This window comes from Podarcis raffonei, chromosome 1, assembly GCF_027172205.1.
Source record: "Podarcis raffonei isolate rPodRaf1 chromosome 1, rPodRaf1.pri, whole genome shotgun sequence".
Lineage (NCBI taxonomy): Eukaryota > Metazoa > Chordata > Lepidosauria > Squamata > Lacertidae > Podarcis > Podarcis raffonei.
Window position 1 is genome coordinate 9,599,280 of NC_070602.1, and position 21,773 is coordinate 9,621,052.

General features: G+C 46.0%; 1 protein-coding gene across 4 annotated transcripts in view; it reads left to right on the plus strand.

Annotated features, from left to right (window-relative positions):
- The window catches only part of SYT16 (synaptotagmin 16), a 124,411-nt gene that overhangs the window by 43,754 nt on the left and 58,884 nt on the right, over positions 1-21,773 (plus strand). For 2 of the 4 annotated variants that reach the window (XM_053403766.1, XM_053403942.1), the window contains exon 2: positions 19,468-19,647. In XM_053403766.1, the coding sequence (XP_053259741.1) occupies positions 19,468-19,647 (180 nt within the window). Of the gene's footprint in view, positions 1-19,467; positions 19,648-21,773 lie in introns of those variants that run through there. The other 2 variants (XM_053403677.1, XM_053403851.1) reach the window with 1 other exon arrangement.

Here is a 21,773-nt window from a genome sequence, read left to right on the forward strand (position 1 = left end):
TGGAATTGTCCTTCTTGGGAGTGAAATCAGGGTGTATCTGTTCCTCTGACTTTTGATTTACTTCTGACTTCTGATTTCCTCTGACTTCTGATTTACAAAATCCTGCTGGATTTTGTAGACATCTCAGGGGAGGAGTAAGAACTTGCTTTCTTTAGAAGATGACTGCAGATGCGAGGTATTCTAGCAGTGATGTAAACCACCTTCATTGACTCAAAATATTGCATCCGGGTGTTGCCATAGTAACAAAGATGTTCACATATCTCTTATGGGGGGGGAGGGGTAAGATGAATTCCAGAATGATGTGGTTCATGAGACTGCAGTTAGCTGTTTGCCAGGCTACAACTTGCAATCTAAATTTTGGGGAAAGGACAGAATGACAGGAGTGAATGGAGGGATGGCTACAGAGATCGCCTGAGACTGGTGCTTGGATCAGTGCAGCAAAAACAGCTAAGGTCGCAACCTGTATTTTGTGGGTGCGATTCAGGCACATATCTTAAATTTACATTTCTGTATGTATGGCTCTAAAGGAAAACTTGCTAAAAATGATGTATAGATGGCATTTGACACCAGTAAAATTAGCTAAAATGTATAGGAAAAAAGAAAGAAAATGTTGGAAATGCAAAAAGGTAGATGGGGACTATTTCCATATGTGGTGGACCTGCGATAAGGTAAAAAAAAAAAAGGGAATCAATTTATAATGAACTCAAAAAAATATTTAGATATACTTTCCCCAAAAGACCGGAAGCGTGTCTATTAGGCTTAATAGGAACAGAAATTAAAACGGAAGATCAAAATTTGTTCATGTATGCTACAGCTGCCGCGAGAACCCTTCTGGCCCAAAGATGGAAAGTACAAGATATAGCAACTATTCAGGAGTGGCAGGCGAAGTTGACAGAATATGCAGAACTTGCCAAACTGTCAGGGAGGATCCGGGACCAGGGAGGTCAAAGATACCAAAATAACTGGAGTAAATTTATTGAATATTTAAAGAAGAATTGTAAAGAGGTCAAGACACTAGCAGGATTGACATAATACCTCCAATGTATAATAGTACTAATATGAGAATGATGTGCGTGATGGAAAGAGGGTAAATATACCAGTTGTGGGGAGGGAGGGGGGTCACGATTTGGCAGAGTCAAAGGGAATGTATGGTGTTATTACAATTTGTTGGAAAAGAATATGTAAGGAAAACAATAAAAATTCACTTGGAAAAAATAATTAAATTTACATTTCTGCAGTTTAAGTCTCCTTTAAAGTAGGGTTGTCATACGTCTGGAATTTCCAGGACCAAGCTTATATTCGGCCCTCGTAAACAGCACCTGGGTGGAAATCGCTTAAATGTCCGGGAAAATCCAGATGTACAGCAACCCTTGTCGGAAGTGTGGATGTTGGGGAATTTCACAAAAAAACAGCTCCGAAACCAAACAACTTTGCCTAACTTCTTTTTTGTCCAGATTGGCGCTGTGGGTTAAACCACAGAGCCTAGGACTTGCTGATCAGAAGGTCGGCAGTTCGAATCCCTGCAACGGGGTGAGCTCCCGTTGCTCGGTCCCTGCTCCTGCCAACCTAGCAGTTCGAAAGCACGTCAAAGTGCAAGTAGATAAATAGGTACCACTCCGGCGGGAACGTAAACGGTGTTTCCATGCGCCATTCTGGTTCGCCAGAAGTGGCTTAGTCATGCTGGCCACATGACCTGGAAGCTGTACGCCGGCTCCCTCGGCCAATAAAGCGAGATGAGCGCCGCAACCCCAGAGTCGTCCGCGACTGGACCTGATGGTCAGGGGTCCCTTTACCTTTACCTTTAACCCTAACTTTAAAATGCTCATTCAACAAATCCACTTACAAAAGCACCAAATGTCGGTTTTTTTGTGGTCGGGGAAGTGATGGGGGGGGGGGTCATGCGTGGAAAAGCACGAGATGAATGAATGGGAAGAGGTTAGAACCAGCTTAGCAAGCAAATTGGGACCAATTCAGAATGACGGCTCATTGCCTAATAACCTCCCCACAATCGAATCGGGGTGAATGCACTGGATGGGCCCAGAGGGTCTTGTGACAATTTTAAAGGCTCAACAGATGTACTGAAGCATGAGCTGTTGTGGACTGGAGCCCATTTTGTGTGACGTGACTTGTACTCTTCATTTTTCAGGGTGTGAGATGTGTCTGATAGCTTGTTCTTTTTCTCACACTGTCTGTAAGGGAGGGAGAGAGGCCAAAAGGCCATAAAACATTAAGAGGCAGAGGCATGTCTGCAGAGCCCAGATGTTTGTGTAAGATAAAAAGTGGCCATTCATTTCATGCCAGCTAAAGGTGCTATCTGACTAGCTCAGGCATGGCCTAACTTGGCCCTCCAGCTGTTTTGGAACTACAGTTTCCATCATCCCTAACCACTGGTCCTTTTAGCTAGGGATGATGGTAGTTGTAGTCCCAAAACAGCTGGAGGGCCAAGTTTGGCCATGCTTGGACTAGCTGAATATTATGGCTGAATTTAAACCCACTTTGAGTAGACTGTGAGCAAACGCAGAAGAAAATACTTACCGTATTTTTCGCCCTATAGGACACACTTTTCCCTCTCTAAAAATGAAGGGGAAATGTGTGTGCATCCTATGGGGTGAATGCAGGCTTTCGCAGAAGCCTGGAGAGCGAGAGGGGTTGCACCGACCCCTCTCGCTCTCCAGGCTTCAGGAAGCTATTCGCAAGCCTTGGGAGCCCGGCGCGACTTCCCGCCGGGCTCCCAAGGCTTCGGACAGCAGCCTGCAGCCCGAAACCCGGGGAGCGCAGCGGAGTGTGCCCCGGGCTTCGGGCAGATATCCGCAAGCCTGGGGAGACCAGCGGGAGTTCCGGCTTGCGGATAGCAGCCTGTTCTGGGGGCTGGGGTCGGGGGAAGCTAAGGCTTCCCCCGCCCCAGCCCCGCGCCTGGGGGAAAAAATAATTCCCCCCCTTTATTCTCCCCCCCAAAACTAGGTGTGCCCTATGGGCCGGTTCACCCTATAGGGCGAAAAATACGGTAAGCGTCATTTCGGCTGGGAAGGGGACTTGGGTGGTTAAGTTGAAAGGCTTAAGATCCAGTGGTATCTTGAAGACTGTTCAAGTTCGGAAACGTTTGAAAACCGAAAACTCAATTGGAAGTCGTGTGGCACGTTCGACTTCCGAAAAGGGTTCGAAAACCGAAATGTTCCTCAGTGTAGACCACGGGTGTCAAACACAAGGTCCGCGGGGCGAATCCGGCATGCCAGACCTCGTCATGTGGCCTGTGTAGCCGGCGGCGGCCGCCAGCCTTCACCTTTTATTCTCGCTTTTTTTTTTGACACAAGAAAGCCGCCTCTTCAGCGCATGCGTGGCAGCCTACAAGCCAGAGAACGTCTGCCCTCTAGCGGCGCCGGCCGTTCTACACAGGAAACCTCCACTTTACATACATTCAGGAAACCTCCACTTGTTTTTATATCGAGCGCATGCTATCCTGTGATGTGTAATAACTGAAAGCAGTGACAATAATTTATGATAAAAAAGAATGGACACATAGTCCTACAGATACAACCGGCCCTTTGAAGGTGACCAAACTGCTGATGCGGCTCCCGATGAATTTGAGTTTGACACCCCTGGTGTAGACGGTCGAAAACTGAGGTACCACTGTAGTTGAAGATGGCTGTCATACCTCCTCTTTTCCAAGCTAAACATAAACAGCTCCTTCAACTGTTCCTTCTGTTAAGTGTGATGTGCCTTGTGTTTGAGGTGTCCCTTGAAATGTAAATAGCAGCTTCTGAGAGGTGACCTTCGCTCCTTCGCTGCTGCTATTTACATAACCAAAGCAGACACACTGGCTGCATTCACATGATTAATGCCACATCCCATGTGGCCTTTAGATGGTGTGCAAGGAGGATACATTCAACAGTGGTGGTGGACTCTCCTTCCTTGGAGATTTTAAAGCAGGCACCCCCAAACTCGCCCTCCAGCTGTTTTGGGACTACAACTCCCATCACCCCTGACCACTGGTCCTGTTAGCTAGGGATCATGGGAGTTGTAGTCCCAAAACTGCTGGAGGGCCCAGTTTGGGGGTGCCTGCTTTAAAGCAGAAGTTGGATGTCTACCTGTCATGGATGCTTTAGCTGAGATTCCTGCATTGCAGGGGGTTGGACTAGATGACCCTTGGGTCCCTTCCAACTCTATGAAATCTGTGATGCCTCCTTGGCACATAGGAGGAAGTGTTGGGATACTGCCAGGGAGACAAAGTCCATCTGAGCCCCCAAGGCGGCTGCCGGACGTTCCATCGATCTCCCGTAGTCACGCAGTATCAGCAATAGCGACACGAAGCCTCAAGAATAGATTGCCACATTCTTAGGCTTGTGCACACTCTATCAGCAGAATTCACACAGCAAAAGATGCACAGCAGGAGAGCATATTTACAGTTTATTCAGCGTTGGTCAGAACAAAGAAACCATGACCGTCTGCTTTGGTCTGCTCAGGCAAGAAGAAAAAGAAACGAAAGCAACGACACAACATAAACATCCTGTGAGACAGGAAATATGCAGGCTGTGACACAAACATCCTGCTCCCTTTTAAGGTGGAACGGAAATATCCTAACAGGAAGGACTATAGCTCAGTGGTGCAACATCTCAGGGAAAGGACCATAGCTCAGTGGCAGAGCATCTGCTTTGCACGCAGCAGGTCTCAGGTTCAAATCCAGGCATCTCTAGGTAGGGCTGGCAAAAACTCAGTACCTGAAACCCTGGAGAGCTGCTGCAAGTCAGTGCATAACAATAAAACAATGAACAGGGTGGTGATACAATGACTACTGCAATCGACACAAGATAACCAAGGCAACCATCTGTAAACAAACAATAGGACCCCTGACCATTAGGTCCAGTTGTGGCCGACTCTGGGGTTGGGGCGCTCATCTCGCTTTATTGGCCGAGCGTACAGCTTCTGGGTCATGTGGCCAGCATGACTAAGCCACTTCTGGCGAACCAGAGCAGCGCATGAAATGCCGTTTACCTTCCCACCGGAGCGGTACCTATTTATCTACTTGCACTTTGACATGCTTTCGAACTGCTAGGTTGGCAGGAGCAGGGACCGAGCGGCGGGAGCTCACCCCGTCACGGGGATTCGAACTGCCGACCTTCTGATCAGCAAGTCCTAGGCTCTGTGGTTTAACCCACAGCACCACCCATGTCCCTTAAACAAACAGTAAAGGTCCGTAAAAATGGTAAAAGTAGTTTCTTTCCCAAGTAGGTTTTATCTTAAACAATTGCAAACGCAGTAAATAAAGAGTCCAGTTGCAATATTCCAGTGGTTCGGTGTTTGGACATCGTTCCGGTAATCGGATGTTTCGTCGCTAAAGAGCTTAGTCATTGAGCTGTCAAAATCAACTGTAACAGGATTGCACTGAATTTCCCCCCCCTTTTATTTGAATTTATTTTACGTCACACACGTATTAAACATAAGATTAATAATACATAATCAACACTAAAACAAAAACAAAAAATAGAGAAATACAACTAAAACATTGTTACTTACAAAAATTTATGCAAACAAATGAACATCAATATATATACCATACTTCCTTTCTTCTTTTCTTCCAGTTGACTTCTTTCATCTTCTTTTCGTTTTTGGTAAACTGTTTCCTTCTTAATTCCTTCTTACCTCTTTTTCTTTCTATTTTTGACTAACATACCTTAATTTATTTTGCAAAAGTTAATCATTTTTAATGTTTAATGCTGTATTGTCTTTCGAATATTCGGTTGGAAGTCTCCCAGAGTGGCTGGGGAAACCTAGCCAGATGGGCAGGGTATAAATAATAAATTATTATTATTATTATTATTAAGTATCCCCAGTAAAAAAGCTTCTGTTTTCTTAATAAAATTTTGTTTGAATATTTTCTTTAGCTCCTCATACACCATATCCCAGAAGCTCTTGATTTTATCACACGTTCACCACACATGTATGAGTGTTCCCTCTATTTGATTACAGCTCCAACACAGATTTGATTTTGTTTTATACATTTTGCATATTTTGGTTGGCATTAAATACCACCTATAAAACATCTTGATCAGGTTTTCCTTTATCACTTCGCAAGCCGTAAACTTCCAACTTTCTTTCCATAATTTTCCCCATGATGATAGTTTGATAGTTTTACCTACATCTTAGGCCCATCTAATCATTACCTCGTTTACTTGTTCGTCCTTAACTTCCCAGTCCATCAGTGTTTCATTTACTTTAGAAATTACTTTTGTCTTATTTTGTAATAACTCTTTGTCTAGTAATGAGATTTCATTTGTAAAGCCTCTTTTCTTGCACTGAATTAACAAGTGCAATAAGGAGAATTAAAATTAAAACTACGTTGAAAACTATGTACCTTTGTAGTACATAATATGCTAGAGAAGACAGTATGTCTTTAGCAACGAAGAGTAGGATTGCTATTGTTTAAGATAAAACCTATTTGGGAAAGAAGCTACTTTTGCTAGTCAGTGTAGACAAGACTTAGCTAGAGGCACCAAGTGCCTAACTCAGTATAAGACATCTTCCTATGTAACTACTGGGTCCTCAACAGGTGCTGATAAATTTGATAACTATATAGGTAGAGGTAAAGGTACCCCTGACTGTTAGGTCCAGTCGTGGGCGACTCTGGGGTTGCAGCGCTCATCTCACTCTATAGGCCAAGGGAGCCGGCATTTGTCCGCAGACAGTTTCTGGGTCATGTGGCCAGCATGACTAAGCTGCTTCTGTTGAACCAAAGCAGCGCACAGAAACACCGTTTACCTTCCCGCCGGAGCGGTACCCATTTACCATATCTTCTTGCACTTTGACATGCTTTTGAACTGCTAGGTGGGCAGGAGCAGGGACCGAGCAATGGGAGCTCACCCCGTCGCAGGGATTCGAACCGCTGACCTTCTGATCAGCAAGCCCTAGGCTCTGTGATTTAGACCACAGCACCACCCACGTCCCTTATAACTATATATGCGTATATAAATTGACACAAAAAGCTGCTTTCAGGTATAGGGTCTGTGGCAGGAGTACACTTCTGCCTTCTAGTGATTTGCCTGGAAGAAACCTTTTTCAGCTGTGGGCCGGTCCACCATCCCTCAGACCATGTGGTGGGCTGGACTATATTTTGAAAAAATAAACAAAATGAACGAATTCCTGTGCCCCACAAATAACCCAGAGATGCATTTTAAATAAAAAAACACATTCTGCTCATGTAAAAACACCAGGCAGGCCCCACAAAATAACCCAGAGATGCATTTCAAATAAAAGGACACATTCTACTCATGTAAAAACACGCTGATTCCTGGACCGTCCACGGGCCGGATTGAGAAGGCGAATGAGCCGCATCCGGCCCCCGGGCCTTAGGTTGCCAACCCTTGGCCTGGAATGACAGAAGGCTTGTTAATGCAAAGCAAGATTTTGTTCCAGGAAAGAACAGGTTGTGCTACCCTGTGCTACTACCCTGTGATCAGAGAAAAGTCAACTATCTTAAGTTCATCCAGTCCTGGGCGTCAGATGTACCGTAGGATAAGAGGAATCTAATGACAACCGCCCGGGGGGGGGAGTTTTAAGTGGGTTTTGGAAGGTGTGCTGGTATGACAGACAAGGACTTTCTGCCTTTGAGAAGAGAGGAGGAAGAGAGGAGAGAGAGAAGAGAGAGAGAGAGGAAGATGGTTTTGGTTGTTCAAAACCTAATGAATCTGCTGAGTTGGTTTAGGGCAGAGGCTTTTTTTTTGAGTTACAGAAAGGTAGCCGTGTTGGTCTGCCATAGTCAAAACAAAAAATTTTTTTCCTTCCAGTAGCACCTTAAAGACCAACTAAGTTAGTTCTTGGTATGAGCTTTCGTGTGCATGTACACTTCTTCAGATACACGTGTATCTGAAGAAGTGTGCATGCACACGAAAGCTCATACCAAGAACTAACTTAGTTGGTCTTTAAGGTGCTTTTTTTTGAGTTCACGGCTCCCTTGACCAACTACACCTGTTTGCTGGATGCTCCTCATAGTGTGCTTTTTTGTAATCTTTCATAGAATGAAGCATGCACAAGTTTTTAATTTTTCAAACTAGGTTCCCCCCCCCCCGCTTCACCTGCAAGAAACAGAGACTCTTTCCTCTCAATTTGTTTGTTCAAAGCATTTTTTACCATTTATTTGAAGCAGCAATGGGAGCCTTTGGCCCTCAAGCCATCGTTGGACTTCAAGTCCCATCAGCAGCAGGACCAATGATCAGGGCTGATGGGAGTTGGAGTCCAGAAATATCTAGAGGGCTGCAAGCTTCCCAGCTCTTATTTCAAAGCATTTTTACTCCACTCTTCTGCTGAGACGGCTTACGGAGTGACTTCCCCATATCTGGTGGTCATCAATGGCTACTAGAATCATAGAATCATAGAATCATAGAGTTGGAAGAGACCACAAGGGCCATCGAGTCCAACCCCCTGCCAAGCAGGAAACACCATCAGAGCACTCCTGACATATGGTTGTCAAGCCTCTGCTTAAAGACCTCCAAAGAAGGAGACTCCACCACACTCCTTGGCAGCAAATTCCACTGTCGAACAGCTCTTACTGTCAGGAAGTTCTTCCTAATGTTTAGGTGGAATCTTCTTTCTTGTAGTTTGGATCCATTGCTCCGTGTCCGCTTCTCTGGAGCAGCAGAAAACAACCTTTCTCCCTCCTCTATGTGACATCCTTTTATATATTTGAACATGGCTATCATATCACCCCTTAACCTCCTCTTCTCCAGGCTAAACATGCCCAGCTCCCTTAGCCGTTCCTCATAAGGCATCGTTTCCAGGCCTTTGACCATTTTGGTTGCCCTCCTCTGGACACGTTCCAGTTTCTCAGTGTCCTTCTTGAACTGTGGTGCCCAGAACTGGACACAGTACTCAAGGTGAGGTCTGACCAGAGCAGAATACAGTGGCACTATTACTAGCCTCTTTTGTTGTTGAAAAGGAACCTTTCCCCATCTACTGCAAATCATATGGATCCCAGTCTATGTTCTACCTATCCTTAAAATCATACCCTCCAATAGGGACATCCTATTCCAGACTACTACTACTAATTTTATTATTTATACCCTGCCCATCTGACTGGCTTGCCCCAGCCATTCTGGGTGGAATTTAACATAGATAAAAACACAACACAACAAAACATTAAACATTAAAAAAGTCCCCGTCCTGGGCTACTCATCTCCTTGGCTTGAGGGTCGCACAAATCCATCCCCATCAACATTTCTCCAATGAGAATAGGAGAATAAGTTTTTGTGACTTTTTATATAGGATCTGATTGTTACTATTAATTTTTGATGTTTTGTTACTATTTTTATGTGTGTTGGAAGCTGCCTAGAGTGTCAGGGGCAACCCAGCCAGATGGATGGGGTATACCGTATTTTTTGCTCTATAAGACTCACTTTTTCCCTCCTAAAAAGTAAGGGGAAATGTGTGTGCGTCTTATGGAGCGAATGCAGGCTGCGCAGCTATCCCAGAAGCCAGAACAGCAAGAGGGATTGCTGCTTTCACTGCGTAGCGATCCCTCTTGCTGTTCTGGCTTCTGAGATTCAGAATATTTTTTTTCTTGTTTTCCTCCTCCAAAAACTAGGTGCGTCTTGTGGTCTGGTGTGTCTTATAGAGCGAAAAATACAGTAAATAAAATTATTATTATTATTATTATTATTATTATTATTATTATTATTATTAGGACGTCCTAAAGAAAAGAGGGATATTCCAAGATCAAATCAGAAACCAGGACAGCTTCTGTAAATCCGGACTGTCCCTGGAAAATAGGGACACTTAGAGGGTCTGTCCAGGGACCCCAAAGCCCACCACTATCCTGATGTTCCCCAGATCCCCCACCCTCGAACTCGTGACTTTTCACCCAGTGCTGACAGCACACTTTCAAGCTTATCTCTGCAGCGCGTCGGGGTAGAAGAAACGGGCTTCTGTGCAAACTCGGAGAAGCTCAAGCGGAGGCTTATTAAAGCAAACTGAACAGCACGCAGCTGTTTTAACAAAATGTGGGTCACGTCAGAGCTGCCGGAGCGTCGCTTTTACAAAGCGGCCTGCTGTTGCAGCGAGCGACTGATACGGCGCATCGTGAGCTGCAGTTATCGGCCTCAAACAGGTGGCGCTTTTATTCATGTGTGAGGCGCACGCAATGTGCAAACACTCCAGAAATAAAACGTGTGTGTTTTCGCAGGACAGAAGCTCTCTCGGCTGATTATCTATTTCAAACAAGCCGGAGACGGAATTGTTGCAATCGCCTCTTGCCTGCTGCAGGGGACGGGGCGTTTGTGTGACTCCCTCTGCCGTCCCCAAAGGTGACCCTGATAATCGCAATCACACAAACACACAAATTGGCAGGGAGGAGAAGAATGAGCTGCGAGGCTTGGATGCAGAGCAGGCTGTAATTTTCACTCAAGGAAAGAAGCTTGACTGAGCATAGACTGAGCATTGACTGTGCTATTGTACGCCATGCATAAAAGAGAAACCATGCCCTCTTGCACACCTTCGAATGCAAAGGAACAGGCAGTCCAGTGTTAGTCATTCCCACTGAGGTCAGTGGGAACTTTAGTTAAACCATGGGTAGGCAAACTAAGGCCCGGGGGCTGGATGTGGCCCAATCGCCTTCTAAATCCGGCCCATGGACGGTCCGGGAATCAGTGTGTTTTTACATGAGTAGAATGTGTCCTTTTATTTACAATGCATCTCTGGGTTATTTGTGGGGCATAGGAATTTGTTCATTTTATTTTATTTTTTCAAAATGTAGTCTGGCCCCCCACAAGGTCTGAGGGACAGTGGACCGGCCCCCTGCTGAAAAAGTTTGCTGACCCCTGGTTTAAGCGCTAACCTGCAGGTTTCCCTGGGGGATAAAAGCAGAGTAAATGCAAGTGTGGATGAACTCTGTTGGTGCAGAGTTTCAGCCGTAAATATTGTACGTGTGAAACATTCAGAAAAAGTCCTGACATTAAGAGCTGTTCGGCAGCAGAACAGACTCCCACGAGAGGTGGTGGACTTTCCTTCCTTGGAGGTTTTCAAGCAGAGGTTGGATGGCCATCTGCCATGGATGCTCTACCTGAGATTCCTGCATCGCAGGGGGTTGGACTAGATGACCCTCGGGTCCCTTCCAACTCTTAAGATTCTATGATTTTATGAAACCATCTTTTTCGGTCTGGATATGTCTGACAGGGCCCCAGAGTTTAATCAATAAATTGGTTTGAGGAATCAATCAATCAGCTAAAAGTGCCTACATTTAATCAGGCAGCATAACATTATTATTATTATTTTAAAAATATTTTTAATACACGACTTTTAAAAACGGCAGATGGCAAGTACCGTTGTAAAAGTGTCTCCCTGTTTCTCTTTGACACAGGAAGGAAAGACTTTTCTACAAATGCTGGTAAGTCGCATGTGTGCATCCTCTTAACACTGCATGTTTCTTGCTTCAGAATGATTGCTTTGACTCATGTACCTGCACTATTTTGCAGGTACTAATCTATTCCAGCTTGATCACCCCCCGCTTTTTAGTAGATGAATACAGAATCAACCAAATAAGCTTTTCCAATTGGGTGGATTTTTTTGTTTTGTTTATTGTTTTCAAGTGTATATTAGAATTAGGTTTTAAAACCTATTTTAATTGTTTCTTGTATTTTTTTTAAACTTAAGTTAGTTTTTATTGCAGGATTATAAACCTCCTTGAGCCATGCAAAAGGCAATTCATAGATAAACAAAATATGTTTTTTTAAAAAGTATATCATTTATCAGGTGGCAGACAGCATAGTTTCTGTTTCATTTGCATTTTTAGGGCAGTGATGGCCAACAGGTTGAGCACGATCTACTGGTTCCCTAAAAACTTTGGCTTCCTAAAAACTTTGGTAGATCACTGCCTGTTTTCTTATGCTGTGAGTAGATCACAGTCTCTTGAAAGTTGGACATGCCTGTTTCAGGGAATTCAACCGTAAGTGCAAACACACAGGTTTTTAAAAAGTAGGATTTTCAGAGTCATTTCATATTTTAATTATGATGCAAGCATCACTCACCACTCATTTAAAGGTGCAGAGGCCACTTTTCAAGGAGAAGGTTTGTGTGCTCTTTCTTCTTGACCTTGAAAAATAAAATGATTTAAGTGCCTGCTTCAAGGATGAAGGGAAAAGTGGGCTAATTGCACATCATTTCCCCATATGCAGCACTATTTAGTTATTTAGAGAACTTTGCACAAGCCAGTGTAGAACGAATGGGCCAATAGATAAGAAAAATTCATAAAACACCACAATGCTTAAAAACACATCGCAAACCAGCAAAGCACAGTTACTTATAGCGCCAGCCTTCAGGTTCCTCTTCCTCCAAACAGCTGCTGAAAAAGGTGTGTCTTGACTAGCCACCTAAAGCTATAGAGAGATGGGGCTAGATGCACCTCAGAAGGAGGGAGCCACCACTAAAAAGGCCCTTTCCTGGACTCCACGCCTCCTACCTCATACAGAGGAGGGACCACCAGGAGGGCTCTACCTGCTGATTTGAGAGAACGGGCTGGCTGATATTGCACAAGGTGCATCATATTCTTTATTCGAGCATTAACTAACCAAGCAGTGCTGTTTCTCAGCTTAATTCCAGCGCTGATTTTGGCACAGAGTGCCGGGCTGGGCTCTGGTTTGCTCTCTGCTAAAGCATTAGCCACCTTGCCGTTGCTCAGGCGTGATCCACAGAACCTGACAACGCGTCACTTGGTCGCACCTTGTTTTTCAGAAAGCTAATTGCTGTTTTCGGGACACACTCTCCCACAGCTGTGAAGGCGCGGTTTTTCTTTTCAGGAAGTGAAAATAACATACATTCACTGCAGACCTATACCATAGAATCATGAAATTGTAGAGTTAGAAGAGATTTCAAAGAGTCGTCTTGTCCAACTCTCTGCGATGCAGGAATCTCAGCTAAAGCATCCATGACAGGTAGACACCCAACCTCTGCTTAAAAACCTCCAAGGAAGGAGAGTCCACAACTTCCCGAGGGAGACCATTCCACTGTCAAACAGCTCATACTGTCAGAAAGTTCTTCCTATAGTTAGAATCTCATTTCTTGTAACTTGAAGCCATGAGTTCGAGTCCTACCCACCAGAGCAGGAGAAAACAAGCTTGCTCCATCTTCCAGGGGACAGCCCTTCAGATATTTGAAGATGGCTATTCTATTTCCTCTCAGTCTCCTCTTTTCCAGGCTAAACATACCCAGCTCCTTCAACCGTTCCTCATAAGGAACGCTTGGTTCCCAGTCCCTTCATCATCTTGGTCGCCCTCCTCTGCACACGTTCCAGCTTGTCAGCATCCTTCTTAAATTGTGGCACCCAGAATTGGATACAGGACTCCAGGTGTGGTTTGACTAAAACAGAATAGAGTGGTACTATGACTTCCCTTGATCTGGACGCTATACTTCTGTTGATGCAGCCTAGAATAGCATTTGCTTTTTTTTTGCTGCTGCACCACGCCATTGACTCGTGTTAAGCTTGTGGTCCACCAAGACCCCTAGATCCTTTTCACATGTACTACTGGTAAGCCAAAGCACTTGGGGCCACCGTTCAAATCATAGAATTATAGAGTTGGAAAGGACCTTGAGGAACATGTAGTTTATCCCTCTGCAGTGCAGGAATATGCAGCTGTACCGCACAAGGATCGAACCTGCAACCTTAGCTGACCATCTGTCCTGAACTATCCTGAATGCACTTGTCTTATAGCTGTGGATCAGGCTTAGAGCATCAGTTGCCGGCATGATGGATGAGACTTTGCAAGACAACTTCCTCTACAGTGGTACCTCGGGTTAAGAACTTAATTCATTTCAGAGGTCCGTTCTTAACCTGAAACTGTTCTTAACCTGTGGTAGCACTTTAGCTAATGGGGCCTCCCACTGCTACCGCGCGATTTCTGTTCTCATCCTGAAGCAAAGTTCATAACCTGAGGTACTGTTTCTGGGTTAGCGGAGTCTGTAACCTGAAGCGTATGTAACCTGAAGAGTCTGTAACCTGTGGTACCACTGTACTGCTAAGAGTGAACACTCAGAGAGGGCCATATATGCTGTATATGCTGTCACCATGAGTTTGTTTCAATACCTGCACTGAGCCTGCATCCAAAATCCTGTGCCCATTTCACCATAACTGCCTTGACTTGTTCTTCTTTTGTTTCCCATTCCAAAAGGTAATCGTAGATTCGTGAAATATTTTTTCCTTTGATAAAAATTAATTCTCTTTCAAATTTCGATGTTTCTTTTGCAATTCCTTGTTTTAAATCCATGGCCAATCTTTGCTGTAACTGAAAATATTGTAACCTATCTGTTAGGTAAAGGTAAAGGGACCCCTGACCATTAGGTCCAGTCGTGACCTACTCTGGGGTTGCGGCGCTCATCTCGCTTTATTGGCCAAGGGAGCCGGCGTACAGCTTCTGGGTCATGTGGCCAGCATGACTAAGCCACTTCTGGCGAACCAGAGCAGCGCACAGAAACACCGTTTACCTTCCCGCCGGAGTGGTACCTATTTATCTACTTGCACTTTGACGTGCTTTCAAACTGCTAGGTTGGCAGGAGCAGGGACTGAGCAATGGGAGCTCACCCCATCGTGGGGATTTGAACTGCCGATCTTCTGATCAACAAGTCCTAGGCTCTGTGGTTCAACTCACAGTGCCACCTGCGTCCCAACCAATCCGTTAGGTGACTTATAATTCCCTCGTATTTTTTCAATGTAGGCTTGTCTTTATCTATTTCTAGGACTAATCAGTACGTGGGCCAATCTGCTTCCATATTTCTTTTTTTTACTGTGGACATCGCCAACAGAAGCCATTGCAGAGCCTGTGGCACGTTCAGCTACTTGTGTGCTGAACTCTGTCCCCATGCAGCCAATCACCCTGGATAAATATTTCCAGAGGAGTAGCCTTCTGCAGCAAACACAACAGAGTCCTGCCGCACCTCAAAGACTAACATCATATAACTTGCTTATATAAGTACGTTTCCCAGCACAATTCAAAGTGTTGGTGCTGACCTTTAAAGCCCTAAATGGCCTCGGTCCAGTATATCTGAAAGAGCATCTCCACCCCCATCGTTCTGCCCAGACACTGGGGGTCCAGCACCGAGGGCCTTCTGGCGGTTCCCTCACTGTGAGAAGCCAAGTTACAGGGAACCAGGCAGAGGGCCTTCTCGGTAGTGGCACCCTCCCTGTGGAATGCCCCCCACCAGATGTCAAAGAGAACAACAACTACCAGACTTTTAGAAGACATCTGAAGGCAGCCCTGCTTAGGGAAGCTTTTAATGTTTGATGCATTACTGTATTTTAATGTTTTGTTGGAAGCCACCCAGAGTGGCTGGGAAGCCCAGCCAGATGGGTGGGGTATAAATAATAAATTATTATTATTATTATTATTAGTCTAGATTCAGGTAGGTAGCTGTGTTGGTCTGGCGCAGTCAAAATAAAATAATAATAATAATAAATTGTCCAGTAGCACCTTATAGACCAACTAAGTTTGTTCTGGTATAAGCTTTTGTGTGGATGCAAGACTCTCTTGCTGGTTTTTCCTGGAGATACTGGGGATTGAACCAGCTGAGGGGGTGTGTGCATCTGCTTTGCATACATAAAGTCCGAAGTTGAATCCTTGGCATCTCCAGTTAAGGCCTAAAACCCCATAGCTGTCAACCGTCCCTTATTTGGTGGGAAAGTCCTTTATCCCAGCGCTGTGTCCTGCTGCTGTCCCTTATTGATGATGTCTCTTAAATTTTCCGGGTTTCAAAGGAAGCAGCTCCTCTCCCTCCCTCCCTCCCTGCTGGCCAGGGAGGAGGGAGGCTCTAACTGTGTTGCTTGGCTGCGTTGCTCACCCAATAAGGAGTCTAAGAACGACTGGGGGGGTGGAGCTTGCATGCCTTGTGCTGATCAAATCAACCACGTTGCCTGGGGACTCGCCTTTGCTCAGCGCTTCCCAGCGGAGAGGTGACGGTGGTTTTCCTTGCTGCATCCCCTTTGCCGGGTTGCTGCGCTGTGGGAACCACCGCTTGAGGCTTCGTTTGGCTGCTGGCTGGGCTTTCTGCCTTTGGCTCAGAGGGGCTCAGAAGTTGAACATACCTGTGTTTGGAAAATCCCTTATTTTGGCTGCTGATCCCTTATTTTCAAGGCTGCTGGCCCCTTATTTTCAAATCTGTAAGCTGACAGCTATGAAAACCCTGGAAAATGGCTGCCAGTCAGTGTAGACAGTACCAAGCTAATTGGACCCATGGGCTGACTATTTTATAAAACAACTTCCTGTGTTCCTGGGAGTGGAAAAGCAGGTGGTTAGCAAGGATTTCTCCCAGTCCTTCCTGGAGATCCCAGGGATCGAACCTTCGGCGTTCTGTGTGCACGGCATCTGAGGTACAGCCCATCCCGGTGCCACCTGTGCACAGTTTATGCTGCTGGCAGAGGCATTGTGCATTAAACCCAGTGCAAGATTGCCCAAGTCTGCTCCACGTGGCCTTTCCTCAGAGCTACGGCCCACACAAGTTCTCTTGGTGTGCAGTCTTGTGTGTGTGTGTGTGCATGCAAATACATACGCTATATAATTAGCCCCTCGTTATCAAGGGTGCTATAGGAACCAGCAGGGAAATAATGTGTTGCTCCAAATGTATAATGAAATTCAATTAGCGCAAACGGCATAAGAACAGTTTATGGGCCGCTGATTGAGTGGTGGTGGGTTTCTAATTGGAAAAGTACCAGTAACGCGAGCTTCCCTATTATCTCTGCTCCACCTCCTACCCCAAAAGTCGGGAATGAAACTGGCATTAAAAGGAGCCTTGGCTGACAATGCTGCTGCCCCCCCCAAGTTAAATGTGCACGGATTGAATCTCCCTCTGAAAGCTGTGGTGGTAGCAATAGGCTGCCACTGATGATTGTGCCTTGCATGCTTCCAAGACCATCTCCTTTGCTGAATGAGCGAGTGCTGCAAAACACAGGGGTTTCTCTGCAAAAAAACAAAGACCCTGCAAATCTTTTGCACAGGTTTGGAGAAGATCCCAAATCTTGGGGTGCATAGGCAATTTTGGGGCATGATGGCTAGCAGCTTTCTCCCACTCCTGCACCAGGAAAGGCTGGTTTCTGCAACCTGTAAAAATTACGGAATTCTAGAACGGTTGTGTAATTTCTCGCTTTGTATAATTCATTCTGCGGAGTTCTTAGCTTTCTTTCTTTCTTGTTCGCATGATATATTTAACTGCTTGCCTGTCCTGGAGCAGGACAAGAAACTCATTGGGGTAGGGCAGCGATATATCCCATTCCTGTACTTCTGGCTTCTGTGATCTTCGCTGGGCATTACATTTAAGCATATCCCAGATCCAGAATGATACTGGTTTATTGATAAAAAAAAAAAAAGCATATCCCAGAAACTGCTTCAACTGGCCGGCTAAACCAGGTGAGGGTAGCCGACAGGTCTCAAACCCTCGATGAGTTAGGGATTTCCCTTCATGCAAAGACCGGTTCTAGCAGACAAACCAATGGTGGGTCCAGCCGTCAAGAAGGAGGTTTCTGAACGTGCTGTAGAGGGAAGTGAGAGGCAGGTGGGGCTTGTCTACCTGCAAAGGGAGCCCATCTAGGAGAAGGAAGACTCTGACCCTGAACCTCTGCTGCCTTGCAGGAAATCATCAGGAGAAGAAAAGGCTCAGGAGTAAACCCTACACAAATCCTTAAGATGGTTGGATGGCGCCTTGAAGGCCTCCTTCCATCAGCTCCTGTAGCCAAGCTGGTGCTCAGTGTCTTGCTCTGCTTTCCTTTGGACCACATCAGCCAGGCTGGGGGTGGGTGGGTGTCTCATCATCTGGGCAGCCCAGGGCCTCCATAAACACCACCCGGGCTTGCGTTCTGTGGGGGGTCATTTTAGTGCTGCTATTTCAGCAGTTTGACTTCATGTCCAGAGGCGCACTCCATGGTCTCTTGAGACAGACGGATGCCAACCACAGCAACAAAGGGGTGGTGGTCAGAAGGCATATGAGACCACCGCTTTGCTTAAGCTAAGCCAGGGACTAGCAACCCTAGTGGGCACATTTGGAATTTTGAGAAAGCGCTTTGGCACCAGTGGCAAACTAGCTGTCACATGTATATGTATGTGGGACAACACAAAAGGGGTGCCACAGCTAAAATAGGAGACAAAGAGACAGGACTTCTAAATGGTGCAGGCAGAGAGGAGCTGTTTGTGCTTCTCCAATGTTCCTTTTGGGTTGACATCCTCAGTCCTTTTTGTCAGGAGTTCAGCCTACACTCGAGTAGGACCCTGGCAGAGACACATGCCCAACTGGCATATTCTCTCCTTCCTTGTCAATCGTTCGGAAGCTTCAAAAGCTCTCTTCAGCCCAAACATCACAGCAACCGAGGCCAACCGACACTGGCACACTTAGGGATCCACAGAGTTTGCGCAGTTTGCGTAACAGACCTCAGCAACTCAGCATTTTGGCTAATCTACTTTATTTACATATAAACACACACGGACCACTGCAACATGGCTCCCTCCCTCTCTAGCATCAGACAGCAAAGAGAAAAAGAACAAAGGACAATAGTCCCACTTCACGGAACACAGTAACACAAACATCCTGTCTCCGTCACATTCCACTCTGTGGAGTCAAAACATACACCATCATGTGATAGACAAAAATCCCATGACTGCGATCACGGAGCAGGAATTCTAACACTTTTCTGTCCCTAAGTGGGACAGAAGGCAAGGACTCAGAATAGGGGGAACATTTTCTCTGTCTTGCCAAATGCAAGGTGGTTCACTTAAAATGAGATTCAGAAGTAATAAAAAGGCACAAATGAGTGAGAAGATGAAAGATTTTATCCTAAACAGCAAGCAATATATACATACCAAGCAAGCACTTCCATCTGCCACTTGGAAGCCCTCAAGAAGCGTCAAAGTGACTTCCCCAGGGAGGGGGAAGGAACAGAGGCAGGAAAGGTAACCATGTCAGATCACCAACTCCTCAAAATACAATTCATCTTCCGGGTAGATTGCCCATACAGCTCCTAGAGCAAATCAAAGACCAGGAAGCATATACCTGTACACCTGTCAGGCTGCCACCCTAAACTTGCTGAGGACCATAGGAAGCTGCCTTTGCCAGAGTTCAACCATTGGTTCACATAGTTCAGTATCGTCAACATTGCCAGACAGGGGCACTTCAAGATTTCAGGTGGGGTTCCCTCACAGCCCTCCCGAGAGGTGCCAAGGACCTTCTGTGTTCAAAGGAGATGGAACACAATTGATGTCACTTACCTGGGAGTGAGAGCCATCGAATTCCATAGGATTTCCTTCTGAGTAGACATGGTTACAGTTACGCCGTCAAGCTGGGCACAAAGGCAACAGGCCTGTTCTTTTCTTCCCTTTCCTGCGGCTCCCTCGGGAATCCTGCCTCTTTTACAAATGCTTAATTCCTCTGTGTCTGGGAACGCCCATTTGCCGACATGACCCCGCAAGCCAGCTTAACACCTTGTGCTTTCTTCCTTGTGCTTTTCCTCGCCGCCAGTTACTCCTGAAGCGATTGGGTTCCTCTCAGCTGTCGGGGTCTTCATCGTCCTCTTTGCGGTCCTCTTCCTCTTCATCAACAAGAAGCTGTGCTTTGAGAAGATCGGGGGCCTCCCCTGCTTGGAACAACGCGGGAAACGGAAACGCTATAAAGAGAAGTCGGCCGCTCACGAGAGCCTTGGTAAGTACCGCCAAACTCCTTAAAAGAAATCGGATCCGAGTAATTTAAGGAATCGATCGAAATCTCCTGCTTTTAGCAAAACTTTAAATCGATTGGAACTGCTATCTTTTGCTTTCTGGCACCCGTTGGCCACATTTGCACGTCACACGAAAGAGCCATCAATTAGCCATGATGGGGAACCTTTTCCACCTCGGTCCTGAATGATTAGTTCGGATTCCTGTATTGCAGGGAGCATAGGTGCCGGCTTCTAGAGGCCAAGGCAGTTTTGTCCCCCCTCCAGTGTTTTTTTGAGGGGTGGGTAGGCCACCTCAATGTTCAGAGGGTGTTTAGTTCCACCTCCTGAGAGCCAGTGTGGTGTAGTGGTTAAGAGCGGTAGTCTCGCAATCTGGTGAACCGGGTTTGATTCCCTGCTCCTCCACATGCAGCTGCTGGGTGACCTTGGGCCAGTCACACTTCTCTGAAGTCTCTCAGCCCCACTCACCTCACAGAGTGTTTGTTGTGGGGGAGGAAGGGAAAGGAGAATGTTAGCCGCTTTGAGACTCCTTAAAGGGAGTGAAAGGCGGGATATCAAATCCAAACTCTTCCTCTTCTTCTTCTTCCTCCTGGCTCCTTGCGATGTTAGGACATCCCATCAGTTCCCCTCAATCAACTTGAGAAGATGGTACCTCAGGGCAGGGGGCTTGGAGTTTGGGTCGATTTGGACCCCTTCCAATTCCACAGGTGTATGATTCCGAGGGCCACATTTTCCTGTGGGCAAGCTTCCAGGGTCCACATGCTGGTGGTGGGAGGGGCCAGAGGTAAAAGTGGGTGTGAGTCTCAGGCTTGCACAAATTCTCCAGGAAGAGGACTCCCAGCAGCATTTTGCTTCATTTCTGCTGAATATTTTGAATTTTTTTTTTTTGCATGCAAACAGGGGTTTGTGGTTTATAACAAACTCAGGTTCATTTAACCAAGGCTTGGAGTTAGTTGACTTGTTTTGAAATACTTGTGACCAGAGTATTTTATAAGCCCCACCAATGACAAGCCGAGAGTTTCAAGAAAAAAGAGGCATGGCTAAAGTTGTGCTCTGGACCAGAGAGGGAGACAGGGCAGGTGGGGCTCACTTCGGCTCATTCCGGCTTGTGAATGCCACACTAAACTATGGCTTACCGTGACGTGCCAATGCAGCCATTACGTTTGCTCTGACAGCAATGACTTCTATGAGAATAAATGGTAAAATATCATAATAATGCTAGAATAATAATTCCTCTATTTTATTCTTATCTTCTGGGGTGTCTTGGATGTGAGGCAACAGCCACCTGTGAAATTGATGGTGTTTCCTTTTGGGTGCTTTCTGCTTGGTGATGGCTGTTCTCCTTCAGTTTCTTTGGCATTGGGAGGTAGGGTTAGGTTTAGGATTAGGGTCAATGTTGGAGGTAGGGTTAGGTTAGGGTTGGGTTTAGGGTTAGGGTTAGGGTTGGAGGTAGGGCTAGGGTTAAGGTTGGGCAAGATCAACTGCAGGGTTTGCAAAACGGGTCTCCAGCTGTTTTTGGACTAAAGTTCCCATCATCCCTGACCACCGGTCCTGCTCACTAGGGACGATGGGAGTTGTAGTCCGAAAACAGCCAGAGACCCAAATCTGGGAAACCACGATCTACTGGGAAGAGTTACTTGGGCTCACTTGGTCCTGAGCTGTTTGGTTTCTTTGAACAAAGAGTTACCGTATTTTTCGCTCTATAAGACGCACCAGACCACAAGACGCATCTAGTTTTTGGAGGAGGAAAACAAGAAAAAAAATATTCTGAATCTCAGAAGCCAGAACAGCAAGAGGGATTGCTGCACAGTGAAAGCAGCAATCCCTCTCGCTGTTCTGGCTTCTGTGATAGCTGTGCAGCCTGCATTTGCTCCATAACACACACACACATTTCCCCTTACTTTTTAGGAGGGAAAAAGTGAGTCTTATAGAGCAAAAAATACGGTAACTACACTGATGCTTTGTGAGTTATTTTTGACCTGACCCTGGCACCTGCCTCTGACAACATGGGAATTGCAGGTGGTGAGCTCAATGTCGGGGGGAGCGTGTTTTCATGGCGCCTGGGGTGGGTGCACCAAAATGTGCCCTCGAAAAAACTGTGCCTCAGGGCTAC